At 39.6% G+C, this 16,867-nt stretch overlaps 1 protein-coding gene across 5 annotated transcripts in view; it reads right to left on the bottom strand.

Moving 5' to 3' along the window:
* Nucleotides 1-16,867, bottom strand: part of kif21a (kinesin family member 21A) — a 54,708-nt gene that overhangs the window by 19,945 nt on the left and 17,896 nt on the right. For 3 of the 5 annotated variants that reach the window (XM_053427574.1, XM_053427575.1, XM_053427576.1), the window contains exons 2-13: nucleotides 10,729-10,951; nucleotides 8,135-8,317; nucleotides 6,884-7,024; nucleotides 6,413-6,544; nucleotides 5,750-5,920; nucleotides 5,112-5,227; nucleotides 4,474-4,669; nucleotides 4,146-4,335; nucleotides 3,919-3,985; nucleotides 2,660-2,863; nucleotides 1,238-1,309; nucleotides 73-160 (exon numbers count right to left, since the gene is read on the bottom strand). In XM_053427574.1, the coding sequence (XP_053283549.1) occupies nucleotides 73-160; nucleotides 1,238-1,309; nucleotides 2,660-2,863; nucleotides 3,919-3,985; nucleotides 4,146-4,335; nucleotides 4,474-4,669; nucleotides 5,112-5,227; nucleotides 5,750-5,920; nucleotides 6,413-6,544; nucleotides 6,884-7,024; nucleotides 8,135-8,317; nucleotides 10,729-10,951 (1,783 nt within the window). The remainder of the gene's footprint in view (nucleotides 1-72; nucleotides 161-1,237; nucleotides 1,310-2,659; nucleotides 2,864-3,918; nucleotides 3,986-4,145; nucleotides 4,336-4,473; nucleotides 4,670-5,111; nucleotides 5,228-5,749; nucleotides 5,921-6,412; nucleotides 6,545-6,883; nucleotides 7,025-8,134; nucleotides 8,318-10,728; nucleotides 10,952-16,867) is intronic. The other 2 variants (XM_053427577.1, XM_053427578.1) reach the window with 1 other exon arrangement.

The raw sequence follows: 16,867 nt of genomic DNA, 5'->3' as shown, positions 1-16,867 counted from the left end.
ATCTGAATACTCTTCTAAATGTGCTTTAATGCTGATTCCACATAAAGATAAAACAAGAGCGGTCAGTCTTACAATTTCTGCTTCGTCGTTGGCTCGCTCTGACATGTCTTTCTCCGTTCCCTTTTCTTGCTCGTTGTCAGGAATTTCCTCCTTGTTGACACTGAAAGATTCCAGCATGGAGACGAGTCAAGCACCTCATATATCTGCTGTGACTGTGCAATAAAGACTTTCTGAGCACGGCACTTGGTTTATCCCAAGTGGATTGTAAGTAGCATCACAATTACACAAGTACAAGTGGCTAATAGTGACATGTCTTTGCTTGGTACCAATTCTTTTTTGAAATAGGCTTTTTAATGGACGTCACCTTGGTGCAGCAATAAAGCATATTAGGACTAAATTTAAAGATAGTTTCTTATGAGATAATGCATATTTTACATGAACCATAAAACATGCAAAGAGGCAGAATAGTGAAATATCAAAACCAAATATAAAGGTGACTGCTGCCCAGTTGATTTGTGAAAGACATTTTCGTCTCAATAAAACCAGCAAAGGCAAAAAAGGGTGGAGGGAAAATGCAGCAAAAAAGAAAATTTGTGAACAAAGCAGATCTGTTGGATAAATATTTTATCCAAACACAGAGGGGGTAGCAGGGTTTAGGTGGCTTGTCACAAAAAACATCTGGACAGAAAGAGTAACAAAGAAGGATTTGACATTATTGTAAAACATTCTGCACAAGGTGCTTTCATACCGAGCCCCCGACCGGCAACGTTACATTTGCACACATATGTTTTGTGTTACCTCGTAATACGTAATACTAAAAAAGGAGAGTATTGGGAGTACTGCAAGAGAACGCGAAACAATATGTGAGGGAACACAAATGTAATTCTCAAAAAAAAATTGCAAAGAACTTTCGCGATCTCCGTACTTTCAAGACATTTTGGGATGTTTCGGACCTACAAGTCTAAAAATCTGACTGACAATGTCAGTAATTCTAACAAAAAAGATGAAAACAGAGGGCAGGGATGTAGCATGAAGGATAGATGGATGAGCAATGGGATTCACATAGAAGATCAAGAGACAGATTACAGTTTAGTTAAATGGTGAAAAGGTTGTTTTATGAGAGTGAAGTGCTGCTACCGAGGCGTGTTTCACTCCGGGTGCCTACAATAAATAAAAGCTGAATTAGGGGAAGCGAGGGGATGAGAGTGTCAACAAGAGGTTGGAAGCTCTGACAAACCTGGCATCCCCAACCTCTTCCACCACCTCCTCCCTTTCCTCCCTCTCTCTCTCCTCCAACAGCAGCTGGAGTCTTCAGGGGGAGGGTGAAGAGTCAAACGACACAAGGAAGCAAGAGATGAATGAAGGAAGGAAGAGTGGAGGGTAGATTGGTCAGAGGAAGGATTGGCCTGAATAGCACAAGTCTGATCATTTTCAATCTGGAGCCTCTGACCAGTCTCTACTGCTGGTTTACAGTATTGCAGTGAAATTGTTAATAATATTATATTTGATCAGAATCAATTTATAGGAAAATGCATTCATAAACATAAGTTATTTCATCATCTGTAAATTTAGTGATGCCCCAGTTTACATGACAAGCCAGAGAGCCATTTAATATACATGCATTACATATACATGTTGATGCATTAGATTTTTGTCCTAGTCCTTTTGTTTATGTCTCAGCAGCATTACACAAGGATCACTGAATGGATTTCCACAATACATGGTGGATGGATGGAACATGCACCAAGAGAGAACTCCTTCAATTGCAACCCATTGCACTTAAGTTGTGGAATGCCCTAACCACATCTTTAAGGTTTGCAGATTCAGTGAAATTGTTTAAAAACGTATGTAAAGACATAACTGATTTAACAAGCAATCAGGTGACTTGTGCCTTTATGCACTTTTCTGAGTCTTGATTGTGTGAAAATGACCTTAACTCATATTTGAGGCAGATCCGAACTGCTTTATTTTCACCTTCTTTATGAATTTCGGACATTTTCACTAACTAGTGCAGTAGCCATTCTAACCATTGCAATGTGCTGTTTGGTTGGCCTGTGGTAATGCTGGTTTTTTCTTTTTGAAACTGTTAAAGTGACCTGCAGTAATTAAGGGAGAGCAAGTCAAGACAGACTGCTGGACTCACGCCACAGAGCCCTGAAGCTGCACCACAGCTGCTGCACAAAGAGCTGTTCACCTCTTTATTGACAAAGTGACTTTTGAACATACAGCGTGTTACGATCGCACCTAATTCAACAACGTTCTTCATTGGGCCTTAACACAAGATTGAAACAAGTAAGATAAACGCTTCTTGAGATTTATGAGCCCCAGACAGACAGAGATTCTTGGAAGTACTAAATCGATTTTCGAGGGAATAATTGATGGGTCTTGAAAAAACAGGCATAGAGAAAGCTACTGACATCTATGAGTGTGTAATTTGGTGCATCTTTATTGACTTTAAGGGGACTTTTGGGCCTTGATGCTTTTCTAAGTGGAAGAGGTCTACCTGATTGGAGACTTGCCTTTTTAAAAGAATATGTAACAAGAATAAATGTGTAAAATATGTAAAAATATATATTACAAGAAATAAAAACCAGATGAGCTACCAAATCCTAAATTACATGTATTGTTAATAATGAATGACCGCAACTAATCGTATTACCCTTTCTTTTTCTTTTTCTCCCGTTTCTTCAGTTTCTCCAGGTCTTTCTTGGCCAGTTCGATGATGTCAGACGTCTCCTTCTCAGGAGCCAGCATCGGGGAGGAGAACGGGCTGGACCCGCCGTAGAACGACTGACGGCTGGAGGCACGAGACAGATTCTTCCTCAGATTCTCATTGACAGCTTCACTCTCCAGGAGTTTGGCTCTGAAGAAGAAGTCCAGGAACACAAACACTCACATCAGACACTGTTTGTAGTCCCAATGCTCTTATTGTTTATTTTTGGCATGTGTGGCAATTCTCAGATGAGCACATTTCTTGATTTCCCGGTCCTCTGCCGCTTCCTTCATTCAAACAGTTCTTACATTAAGGCATAAAATGTCTAACTTTGAAAACACAGGAATAGTCTTGATCAAAAAGTAAGGTATGTTACATCTTTTGGCTGTCTTTAAATCTGTAAGCAAAAATGTTAAGCACCCTGTGAGTTTATTAGGCATATTTTTCTCAACCTAATGTATCCTTTATGGAGTTAATATTTTTTAATTGTGTTGAAACTGGTTTAAAAAAGGGGCTGATACCACTTTTTATTTACATTTTGGAGGCTCTAGGTCATGGTGCTGTTGAACTGTATTTAAAAAAACTACACTTATCACGAGTGGAGATATTTCTAAAAGAAAATACAAAAGGGGAGGTACATTTTTTCAAAAATATAAATATTTATAAATGCCCTTATGTAGAAACGTCCCCAAAAGTTGACTCTACATCAGCATTGGCCCTGTAAGGTCCAAGACGGTTTGAAACAGTAGATGGCGTAATTAGCCTTGTTGTTTTTTTAAAATGTGATAATAAATGTAATATTAAAATCTGCATTAATGTATCTCTCTATCTATCTATCCATCAAAGAGGAGTCGTGTAATTTAGTTTGCAGTTCAAGAAACCGATCTAAGACTCAGACAGAACGACAAAGAGGGAATAAAGCACAACGCTCATTAATAACACAGTTGTGTTCAAGAGCACAAATAACGCTCTTGGTGTTAATGTTGATGATGAAGTGGATGAATAATCTGGCTGAAGTTCACCACCACACATCTGCATTGTCATTTTTCCGTCATCAAAATGTTTGTATGCATTGGGTCAGAGTTAGTGTACAAGTGTACATAAGTTTGTTTTTATAGATGAGTTTGACTGAGAAGTGGCGTACGCATCTTTCAGGCCCGTTTTGTGCTAACACAACATTTATGAATGAGGCCCCAGGTGTTTACCTTAGTTCTTCAATCTCTTTGATATAACTCTGAATCATCTTTCCAATTTCCTCTGTTCCTCCTTCACCTACGAGAGAAACAAGACAGATTTCTGCTGCGTCAGAAAAACTGTTTCTTATTTTAAAAACAACATATCATCACTGTAGTCAAAAGCATACAAAAATAACAATCTTGTAGATAAACACTTTTTCCTTAATAAATCCAAGAGTCTGACTGAGCACTCCTACCCGCCTTGGCGAGGGTCTGGTTGGCCTGGTCACTGAGCAGCTGGGTGAGCCGCCCCCTCTGAGCATCTATGGTCTGCTGCATGGCCTTCACCCTCACCCTCAGGTTGCCATTCTCTGTCTGCAGCATAGAGTTCTCGTGGAACATATCGCTAAAGCTCTCCACACCATCCTCACCCACCATGCGTTTACCCTGCAGGGGGGGGGGGGGGGAGGAGGAACATGTTTAAAAACTGTGGCATGTATTTCAGGGCTTTTGCTACAAACAGCAAATACAATGGAAGAAAGGAGAAGAAAAAGAAGAATCTGACATCAAATACTCTCTCCTCACCGTCTTGTACTCCATCAGCTCCATCTGCAGTCGAGCTATTTCTGTCCTCAGAGCGCTGATCTGCTGGCTGGCTTTGTCCTGGTTCACCATGACCTTGTTCTTGATGTTCCGGGCTCGGTTGGCATATTTCAATGTGTTCAGCGTCTCCATGAAGTCTCGGTCAGATGGGCTGCTGCACGCGATCATCACTGTTTGGCTTTTAGAAGGAGGTGGATAATAGTTATGCTTGGTCCAGAAGCACAATTCTTTAAAAGGCTTCAATTCTTTTTTATGCTATTGCTAGAATTTAACATCTTAAAATAATGTTTATTCACATCTAAACTTAGTAAAGGTACCTTTCTGATAAAATCCTGCCTGTTTTCTCATGTTTAGATTTTAAGTAAAGTTAGCTGGCAGATTTATTAATATTCTCAATTCTTGTTGAATAATCCTCAATTTGCAAACATAACATATTTTTTTATCTCGAATTACTTCCTGCATTGATATTAGAGCAACGAGTTGTGGGTATTATATCTGATTATTGTGTCGTATTGTTTTCACAATTTACTGATTTCGAGCAAGACTTCTGCCGGCATGACAACATAACTAACAAGGAAATTATAGAGATGGCATTTGTGGAAAAAGGTGAAAAAAATAACCTGTTTCCTCCTAACGAGTCCTGTAGGAGCCGGGTGAGTTTGGAGTCTCTGTAAGGCACGTGTGCGGACCGCTTGCCCCGGTCGCCCAAAGCACTGATTACATTCCCAAGAGCGAGCTGCAGCAAAACAGAAGGGAGAAGAAGATGTTTACACATCAGGAATTTATCTGAGAACATCTGTATGTCTTTACAAATAAAATCCTAAATAATAGTTGAAGATGATTTATACAGTCAATATTTGGCTTAATGCAAACTCCCTAAGTCAGGAGCAATGGCTGGAAACTGTCCAAGACATTTTCATCATGGAAAAAGATAGAGAATGTTGTTTTACTAAAATAATTTTTTGAAAAAAGACTGCTTGTATTCTTGTGAATTCTGCAAAATTAATTGAATACTTAAAAGAAAATGTTGAGCTAAATTAATTTATCTAAATTCATAAATTCTGGTAGCAGTCCAGGAATAAGGTGTTGCGCTTTTCGTTGGCAAAACAGAAAAACAAAATTTTAAGTAGTGAAACATCCACTAATAACCTTGGTTTGTTGCACACTAGAGTTAAGAATTTCTGCCACTAGATGGCAGTACAACTCTAGAATACCCCAGCCTCAGTGCCTGTGTGAGGTTGAGAAGGAAGAAACTCACCAGTCCACAGTTGATGGAGATGCCCTCTTTGGCTCGATCGCCGGTTGCTCCAGTTCTTTTCAGCCTCTCGGAACCCGCCAGGTCCACAAAGTGAAACTTGGCCGTCAGCGTCTCGTACTCGTCCAGCTCAGAGTTTCCGTTGGAGACTTTGTTATCAGTCTCATTTTCTTGCTGAGTAACAGAAACACACACAATCTCCAGTCGTGACCCCGCATTATATTAAATGTGATTCCTGCGTCTTTGTCCCAAAAAGTTTTTTTCTTATATCTTGTGAAGAATTACTCTGAGATATGAGGCACCAGCTACTTGGAAAATATGATGTCCACTCTACAGGGATTGGAGGCTGAAGTATTTCCTATATTTACATTTGTACTTCATGTTCGCTACAGCCGAAACAGAGTTCAACAGTATTAAACAACAATACCCCAAATCTAGTTACAGTCTTTTGAGAACAATTTTAAGAGCTGAAAAGAACTTTGCAGTTGAATCAAGGTGTATTTTTTTCTTGCTCTAAAATAAGCTGAAGATGGCTGATAAAACGACCCTTCAGCCTCGAGTATCTATGCTGTATATATAAATTAACCTGCACATCTGCCTGCCCTGAGAAAGAGCGGCTCTTCGTGGTGCTTGCTCAGATGTTGTTCAGTGTTAAAGTGCACTAACATTGTCAGAGGCACAAACGCGGACTTGGCACAAGTGGATGGTGAAGATGGCGTGAGAACGGGAGCTCTGGACGTTCATCTGAGTGCTGGCTGTGGTGCGAGATAGAGCCCCCAGCTTCAGACACTGGATCATCTGAAGAGACAGACAAAGAGTTTTAATTGTTAATACAACACTATTCATGAGAGTAAACATGAGTGCAGTAAAGAATAATGAATTCATGAAAGGTTATTTGTAAATACCTCTAGCTGACAAACAGATTCAGAAACCAGAATAAATGTATTAAATTAATTTTCTAAACTATGCATAAGATGTTTATACATTTTAATTAACTAACTAGTGCTTGAGAAAGAGACAGCAACAGTGTGTGGAATAGCAGAAATCGTATTCATAAAAGGTATTTAATTTGTATTCTAACTCCCCGTCCTGGTCTTTGAATAACTGATTCAGACACACACTGTCTTTCTCCTTTACCTCAGCCTCGGAGGACACGGTGCGTGTGGTCACTCCTACGGTGTAGATTCCTCCGTTGGCGTCTTCGTGAATCTTGATGTGAGATTTCTGCTTCATGTCTCGTACTGTGTCAAACAGGTCCAGAACTTCCTCATTATAAAGCTGCGTTGGGGCAAAACACGAGAAACACAAGTTACATCACTACAAGATCTCTCAACCTTGAATAAAATGTATGAGTAAATGTAAAATAACAAAATTAAGAAGCAAGCCTCAAAACTGCAGTTCATTACGACAATGAAGGCGGTGTTAACATTTGTGAATTGAAACTGAAATCATCACAATGCCCCTTGAGATGGTTTACATCATAAGCTCTTGTACATCACTAGTATCAGACTGAAGTTTGTGTTTGATGACGTCTGCCTTGATAAATTTAAAGCTAGGTTCGGTAATCAAGAAAAAGCTCAGCATGAGCAGGCTACACTGAAATAAATGCAACTAATACATTCTGCCACTTCAATTCAGCCCTGAGGTCAAAACTACTGACTATTGCTGTAACGCACAGGGGAACAAAGAAGATCTATGAACTTCAGGCAATGATCCTCTAATATTATATTGTCATCCACTGCCAATAACAACGAATTTTCTCTGTAATGCAGTTTAAATAATTATCTGTACCTTTAATTTAAGATTCAATGTCTTAGTTTTAAGTGGGAAATATGACATATTGACATGTAAGAAAAAAATGTCAACACCGACGATCAGCGCTAAATATGACTTCTTTAAGCCTGATGTGTGAAATGAAAAATCGTATAATTTCCTGCCTGTGTGTGAATTTTGAACATATCCAAAAAGTCTTAGCCACAACATATCTTCCACATCCTCAGTTCCAAGTCGAGGAATTTAAACCGTGCGACAGCCTGATGGAGCGGCACAACTGTCAACTCACATTATTCCTGTTAACTCTTCCTGTCCAGACTGAGACGTGCCCCCCCCCCCCCCCCCCCCCCCCCCCCCCGCCCAAAGAAAGCTGCTGCAGTTCAATTGTCAGAGTGGATATTTCCGAGTGATGGAGCACCAGTGTCAGGGCTTGTTAAACGAACAATGTCAACAGAATAAGCCTGACCCATGACATCTCTGTAAGGCCTGTCCTCATGCAAAGTGAGAGAACGATTATATGTTGTTTGTTTTACTGAGTTAATCACTCTTGGCTCAAAGCAGCAGGTAAAATGAGGAAACATTATTGATTATAATGCAGTAGGATGGGTGTGGAACCTCCAGAAACTGGGCGTTGATCTTAAACTCTGGTACAGGGCGTCCCTGCTCCTGGGCGGCTTGTTTGCGTTCCTCGATGCCTTTGTATAGGTGGTGGACGGCGCGAGGGATGATGCCCAGCTCCTCCTCAACAAAGTTGACATCAAATCCAGTCCCCATGGTGTAGGTCTTCCCTGAACCCGTCTGTATTGGGAAATGAAAACATCATTCAAAAGAACTGAACACAATGCTGGGTCACTGTACTCCACAAGCAACTAAACTAAATTTGAGAACTGTGTGAAAATAACTTTGACAAAAAGGCACCAAAGATTTACAATGACCTTCCTGGAACCAGGATACCAATTTCACTTCAGTGTTTAAAATTCAAAAATAATGTTTTGAAACTTACTTAAACGCATCGATCAATTTTAATTGACTGATTATTGTAACTTGGTTTTATGGTAATTTAATCATTTTAACCCATTAAAAATGTATAACCATTTTTCTATCACAACATACTATCACACGTGGCTGATCTCAATTTACTTCTCAACAATATAACAAATATCCAATAAACTAATGATAAATGATATTTACCATTTTTGGGTTTGTTGTAATTTTCAGTTTTACTAAGATTTTTGTCATATATTTAATAATTGTTTAACTTAATCTGTCATGTACTTTTCTCCAGTTTTTCCCTTAGACACCTATAATTCCCAAACTTCTTTTTAATACCACATATAACAAAGGCATGAGTAAAGTGGGGAGCTACACAATCAGATGGAGAATTATTCAAGATAAAATAAAAGACTCTGCAGGATGAATTCAGCCACCACACTACATAGTTTGGTCAAGTAAGGCTTCTGACAGTTGAGAGACGGGAAAATGTGTTGATTATATTTGAGAAAGTTGAGCCGACATGTTTTGACAAAACCAAGAAAGTTAATATTTAAGTTCTTAAAATGAACTAAATCCAGGCTCTGATCTTCAGATAAGATTTTTATCTCTCCGGTCAACATCATTACATTCTGCAATCACACTGGGTTAAGATCTTGTGCTGAAGCCGAGTGGGTCGGTCTAAATCTAGATTAGTCCCTGTAAAACTACAGAGGCAAACGAGTCGGATCCAGGCCAAAGCATCAGAAGTAGGACAACAGCGATAGAGGCAGGAACAGAGAAATGTGGATTCATATGGACACACATTAAAGATGCATATCCATCTAAAAGGTCTGTCTTTGAATCGTGCCAGTGCCACGCAGCAGAAGCTCCGTCACCACGGCAACCTGAGCAGCGAGGAGGAGGGGCGGAGGAGAGGGTTTAGAGGACCAGACTCGCACGCAATGAACACGGTGGAAATAAAGATGGTGCGTTAAGCAGGAGAATGAGATGAGAAGGGCTGCGATTTGTGATTAGCTGCAGTGTTCAGTAATCTGCAGACTATATATCTTTCTTTATTTGTTGTAATAAATCTGAAAAACTGAATTTATCAATTCACCTAAGATTAACTTTCATCACGACAAAAAAATATATAACTTGCACATTTGTTATACATCTTAATACAGTAAGCTTAATGCAAATACGACTATCGATACCACAGGTAAATCCCTGAAGTGTTCTTCAATGTGCAGCGGCACTAATGAGTTGGTGTGCGTGCAGTGGAAACAGATGTTTCTATGGGGACACATGAATGTTGTGGGATTATGAGGCCTGAGCTCCTTGGTGACTTAACCCACTGAATCACATGATCACCAGATAAATAAATAAACTGAATTCTGGCAATTCAGACACATGAACCAGCGTTTATAATAAGTATAATCATACTTCTGTGATTTTGATTTGTTACCTTCACCGAGGAGGTTTAAATTGTAACTGTGTTTGTCTGTTGATTAGCAGGATTACATAAAATCTGTTGGATTGATTACCACAAAAAGTGGTGGAAGGATAGTTAGGGAAGAAAATCTTACATTTATGTGTGGATCTGGATCCACTATTTCTTATTTCTTGTAACATTGTAACATGAGACTTTTTCAACTCTTTTCAACATTTAGGGGACTGACAAATAGGGGGTGGGGGGGCTGTGATGCTTATTCGCTTACTTGCCGAGAGTTGAGATTGGATTCTCATGTCTTTATGGTGAGTTTAACGTAGAACATGAAAACTGAGGGAAAACAACTAACCTGGCTCATCCAAATGTCACCAACACTTATAAAGCTCAACAAGTAATGTGTTTAATAGCTTTTTTCCCGCTCATACAGTGTATGGATATAGTCAGGGCAGCTGCTGCCATGTGCTTCAAGCTTTTATGCTAAGCTATGTAAACATTCTCCTGGCTAGAACTTGGTATTTTAGCATACTCCTTTGAAAGAAAGCAAGAGTATTTCCCTAAATTTCAGACTGTTCCTTTAAAAATATGGCTGGACAAATACAAGGTCACAGAGGCTCAAACATTCCACAACAGTCTCCTTGAGTCTCCTTGTACCTAAATGTCAGCACTCCATCTCTCCAGTACCCCTTCTCTTTCAAACACACCCATGCAGAGAGACCAATTCTCTCCATCCACACAGCTATAAAGCACCGTCAGCGCTGCAGCTGAGGCACATAGGACAAAGACTTGCCTGTCCATATGCGAAGACGGTGGCATTGTAGCCTTCGAAGCAGCCATCGATGAGCTTCTCTGTGCATGCTGTGTAGATGGCGTCCTGCTGGGAGTCCATGTCGAACACATAGTCGTAGGTGAAGGCCTTATCCTTCCCCAGGATCACCTGAGGCTCCCCGGGCATCACATACGTACAGATGTGACATCCCTCGATCTTCTCTCTGGCCAGCTGCGGACGAATCCTGCGGCAAAGACGGATACAAGGGGTGAGGATTTTGTTGATAAATGGAGATTTTTTTAGTTTTTGTGTACATGAAGAGGCTTCTAGTAAAACTGTATTGGAAATTAAGAATGATATAAATAAATGCACTTATAAAATAATTATCTAAACTGCTTATCCTTTGAGGGTCATGGGGTAGCTCAAGCCAATCCTAGCCTACTGGGCGAGACCCGGTGTAACAGGCCATAGTATACCCCCAGTCCGGACTATACCCGGAGTTAAAGGGGCCTAGGCCCATTTATCCCCGGGGCAATACTCTGGCCCGGGCCAAAGTATACCCGGGTTTAATTTGGGCGGGGGTTAATTTGGCCTGTTACACTTGGTTTAATTTGGGCGGGGGTTAATTTGGCCTGTTACACCGGGGTAGATCCTGGACAGGTCACCATAGTATCACAGGGCCAACATACAGAGACAAACAACCATTCATGCTCACCATTTACACCTATTGTCAATTTAAAGTCTTTAGACTGTGGGAGGAAGCTAGAGTACCTGGGGGAAACCCACACAGATTCATGGAGAACAAACTTCACACATACACAGGCCGACTAAATAATGATGTTGTGAGGCAACAGTGCTACTCACGATTCCAACTTGCCGCCCTGAGCAATAACACGATTTGTTGATCTATCTGTGCATTTTATTGCCTTGAAACCAAGAAGAAAGTCAAAAACAAAGCACAACTATGTTCAATGTAAAAAATATGTAACCTACATAGCCTTTTATTGTTATATTTAAATGTGATAGGGCCTCCTTATGGCCATTGAGAATTTACAAAAAGCCACACCAAAATAGTTATATGCCAAAATAGTGAAACAGTCTACAGACCTACAAACGGGTCTTACCAACCACTGGAAACTACTTCTCCTAACATTTACATTGCAGAGTGTTGTTTAAAGTGCATCCCTTCCCCTATTGATTTTCAAGGACATAAAATAACAAGAAGCACAGTTACTGTAGCTGCTGACAAGTTGCTGTAGCTGCTGTGGGAATCAAATCTGTGAGTCAATCTTTGCATGATGGTGAATAAGTGATCAGCACATTTCCAGGAGCTGCTTCATTAAGCAGTTTTATAGCTGCATATTTTGGCAGGCAGCCATTACCTACGATCTACAAACTTAATCCACATGCAAATTTTAAAATTGTTGACTACATTATAAACATTATACACAAAATGTTTTGCAGATTTTCAGTTGCAAATGTGTTTTAATGTAGAACAATAGTGACCAGGTCAACATCCGAGTCTGACCCAATACTTTATCCCCTAAAAGCTGCCAGCTGGATTAATATATAAAGCTGTATGCTTTAGTGTCTGTCTGTAAGGGTTAGGGTTAGAGCTGAAATACTGGATGTTAGGGCTGGGGAAATCTGCCAGGGATTAACTGGTTTAATGTGGACGTAAGAGAGGAAGAGGAGAGGGACATGGGAACTCTCTCCCTCTGTGTGTGTGTGTGTGTGTGTGTGTGTGTGTGTGTGTGTGTGTGTGTGTGTGTGTGTGTGTTTGATGCGTGCGTGTGAGTGTGAGTGTGTGTGTGTGTGTGTGTGTGTGTGTGTGTGTGTGTGTGTGTGTGAATATAAACATAAGCACTTTTTGAATGTCAGCCTGGAGGTTATATAACTGAAACAACCTTCATTAAAAAGGTATATTTAATATACATTAAAAAAAGAACATCCTGAATTATTCTGGTTTCCTACGGTTGTTGATGAAAACCTGAAGCAAGTGTCCAACATCGTAAAACCACATTTTGAGACTTGCAGATTCAAAACAAATCCTTCCAAAATCAGGGTTTTATGAGGCCATCTTTGGGTTCAAAGGTTGGAAGATTAATCGATAATGGGGGGGCATTAGTTATTGTAGCCCAACTATATCAAATTTGTATCTAAGCAGCATAGACCTTATCCTACTAGAAGTTATCCGGCGTGAGTGAGTGAGAGAGTGACATTAGGCTCCTTGGGCAAAAAAGGCAGGATGGCGACAATTCTGTTTGCTCAGCAACTACTGATACATTTTTCAGAAAAAAAGACCATTCAGACAACTCTACAACGACAGTCATACAGTTCAGATGAGGGCAACTCAGACGAGGAATCAGATGATGATCAGAAGGACTAATAGTCCAACTAAAATGCCACACGCATTTCACATGGCAGAGGTTTTACAAAAACATGAGCGCAATGTACCGACTGTACTGCTCTCAGAGTGACCCAACATTTCTGGGAAAACTTCCATTTGTCTTAAAAACCTTAACACTCGTAAATCACAAGCATCAACTGTGCGGAGACAGATGCAGTGATGGAACAAACCCTCAACAGCTTTTAGAAGGCAGGATTCTATTAGTCTGCAGGAGTAGGAGGCTGAAGTGAAAATAAAAATCCAGACATTTATTGAACCAGTTCATCAAACTAATGTGTCAGTACCATCAGACATTGAGTATTAGTCAGAAATAATAAGAGCCCAAAGACTAATTTTCCCCAAAAGATCTGCAGGGACCAAAACATTAGTTTGATGTACAGGAATCTTTTTTTGTTTGTTTGTGTACTGCCTGAATCTGCAGCTCTCCTCCACTTGACAGCTACATAGTGAGTTTCAGCCTCAGCTCGTTGTTTAACTCTCCAACCCACATGGAACACAGCAGCAAATAATACAAAAAATGATTTCAGCATCTACCCTGTCCTCACTCAGTGGTTAACTGTGACCAAACAGGCAAGTCTTTCAGGAAACATCACTCTGTCACTTTAAAGAAACTCTCCTCATGGGTTCAGCTCACAATTAAGCTAGGAAGAAAAGCACCTGACAGCAGGACTGCCAGTCTCTCTGCCTCGAGCGGATAGAGGCCTCATTGTGCCCTCAAAGATCAGTGGAGAACAATGCTGAGAGCCAAGTACAGTGCGGCCATTGTGTCCTTCTCTGTGACACTGGATCCCAGCGCTGACACCAACGCCACAGCTACAGGATTACACGGCTGGACGAAGGCGAGGGAGGAGAGGTAATGTCCTGCCTGGAGGTCATGACATGTCCGTGAATAACGGTCACTGAGTGAAGTCACAGATGAAGGAAACAACCTTAACATGCAAACTATTCTTCAGTCTGCTGCTGCTTGTGTTTGGTATATGCAAAGTCTCTGCTGGCTTGTAAAGATGCACAGAGATTCACAATGTTTGTCTCTTGTAAACTATCATGAAGCTGTCTCCAATATAATAATATAGGTGTAGCCTGAAGGATAAATTCTGCAACTGACAAAGTTATACAATTTGGACTGCAGGTGTTAGTCCTGCAGTAAAACTATAAACATGAGAACAGTAAATCTAGTGAGAAAGTACAGTTGAGTGACTGTTCCCACACTTCATGAAGCAGCCTTAATAATAATTGAGGCCATCATAAGAAATACTGAATTAATTTTAACTCAGTTCCCGGCATTTATAGGAAATTGAGGTATAACCGGTTTGGAGCAGCTTGATCTAATTGAAGGGGACAGCTGGGCCTTAGCAGAGCACCTTCTGAGTAACATTGTGGTTCGTACTGTGTCTGTTTCACTAAAATGTAATTCAGTGAAAAGGCCTAGAAGGTCGGGTAAAGGCCTGAGGAGGAGTTTTTGACCACTGCCATTTTTTTTGCATGTGGGTCTGTTTATAAATTATGTATTTATTCTGGCAGTTTCATGCTATTCCTCTGATTAATAGTTGGTGGCATTGATGCAGAAAGATTTAGCAATGCAGGGAGGCAAGGAAAAAGAAGAGTGAGCGATCGCAAACATGGATATAAAAAGTTCACAGTTTAAAATATGTTGATACAAATATGCTCTGTAAATGACATGGCTATAAGGAAAAGTATAGCCCAAACCAAGTCAAAGTTGTGAGACATAATTGAGAAGAATCGAGTATGGAGTACAGCTTTTAAAGATACTGCTCCTCATAGCTTATTAAATATTAGAAATCTGGCGCCAACCACATATTCCACAACTACATCCTGGTTAAGAAGATGATGTCTAATAACCATCGTCAACTCTGGTGATTATATAAAAAACAATTGTAAACTAATTGTAGTTAAATGATTTTTGTTGTTCTGGGTTTGTACCCTAATGGTTGAATGCACTTATTGTAAGTCATTGAAAAAAGTGTCAGCTAAATGAAATGTAATTCCTACGGGTTATGTTAATAGAGCTAAATCTTGAGTAACTTGAATGTTGAACATAGTGAATGTTTATTGTTAAATAAAAGCCGCTTATTCCCCGTTATATTCATTTATATTAGGTCTAATGATTCTTAATTTTAAATGTGCAGATCAGTCAGGAATAAGTGTCGCTTTAAATATAAACTGTAACAATGATGAACAACCTTCAGGTTTGAGTTTGTTTCCATCATATTCACAATGTCATATACATGCTCAAAAGACAAATCCTAACAAGATTATAGAACAATTCTCTGTTAATCTACAGAGCTGATGTTTTCTATTATTTGGATCTCATGGTCCTGTTGTGATTCACAATAAACGTGATTCCAGTGAGGAAATCAATTAGCCTCCTAGTCAAATCCATATTATTTAACCAATTATGGTTCCTTGGCCTGTTAGAATGCTCTAGAAATCTAATCCTTTCCACAAACCACAAGGGGGGGCCTTTGTTTCCGACCATTTAACAAACTAATTGGGTGTGTAATCCTGTCTGTTTCAACACGCTCCCACACACACACACAAATCCAAAGTATACACACTTTTCACTTTTTATTGTACTGTCGGGACTTTGTTGCAGATCCGTTTCTTGTTAATGCAAACACTGATGCTTAAACTATTTAGTTCCACTATCCACTTCCTTTTCTGAGATAATCCGCTTTGAAAACACACAACTAGAAATAAGCTATACAGAAATATTGTGTTTATTAAAGATGGTCAAGAGCAGGCTCTCCCAAGTATTGTATTTCGTTTGTCTTTGTTAAAGAAACATTATTTCTCGATACAATATTTATTCAGTAGGTCCCTGCCAAGGAGCGAACACCAGCGCAGCCCTCAGATATCAGCCTGATGTCTTGTCAACACAAATAATGCAGATGATTAGTGAGCACACACTCAGTTTCTGCCCTGTCTATGATCATTTAAGTGAAGGTCTGTAGTTAGTGAAAGCATCTGCTGCTGACAGTCTGTGTTTTGATAAATATACATAATATGAATTCTGTTGTGAATGGTTTGTTTTGTTTTCTTGTACAAAAAAAGATTAAAGATTTAGGTGTGATGTTTTAGTCGTAAAAAATGAATACTTTACAGGGAAGCATTTATGCAAGTTTCCATGATTATATATTTCAAGAAACAGTTTTGTTCACTTGTTGAAAGTAGAACCAAAAATGTCAGGATAAGTTCTGAGAGGTACTTAATACAACATTATCCCATATTTATCTCATATAACTGAATAATCAAGGATCAAATTGAAAAGAGACACTGCCTGATTTTTAGGTTATTTCTTTTTCTTTATTCACAATTTATTATTTTCTTGCTCACACTCAAGCCTGCCCCAGTGACACCACTGTTAAAACCACCTCCTCACTGCACTCAATGCTGCACATCACTGAGAGGGGGGTGTGAAGGATACAGAGGTGTGAGTATGATCTAATCTGTGAAATGCTTTTACTTTCATCCGAGGCTACACATCCACTTCAGCTGCTATGTATAGGGGATGAAGAAGATGAAGTAAGTGGATGTTACATGGAAAACATAATTATTTGAAAAGCAATGAATAGTAATCAGGAAACTTGTATCTGTATATATATATATATATTGTATATGTATTATTTTGTGAACCAGTGAAACATGGCCACTGGGGCTGCAAGTAATGATCATTTTCATCATCAATTAATCTGCTCATTATCTTCTCCTGTCTGGAACACAACAGAAAAT

The sequence above is a fragment of the Pleuronectes platessa genome, chromosome 7 (genome assembly GCF_947347685.1).
Source record: "Pleuronectes platessa chromosome 7, fPlePla1.1, whole genome shotgun sequence".
Lineage (NCBI taxonomy): Eukaryota > Metazoa > Chordata > Actinopteri > Pleuronectiformes > Pleuronectidae > Pleuronectes > Pleuronectes platessa.
This window is presented reverse-complemented; position numbering and strand designations above follow the sequence as displayed.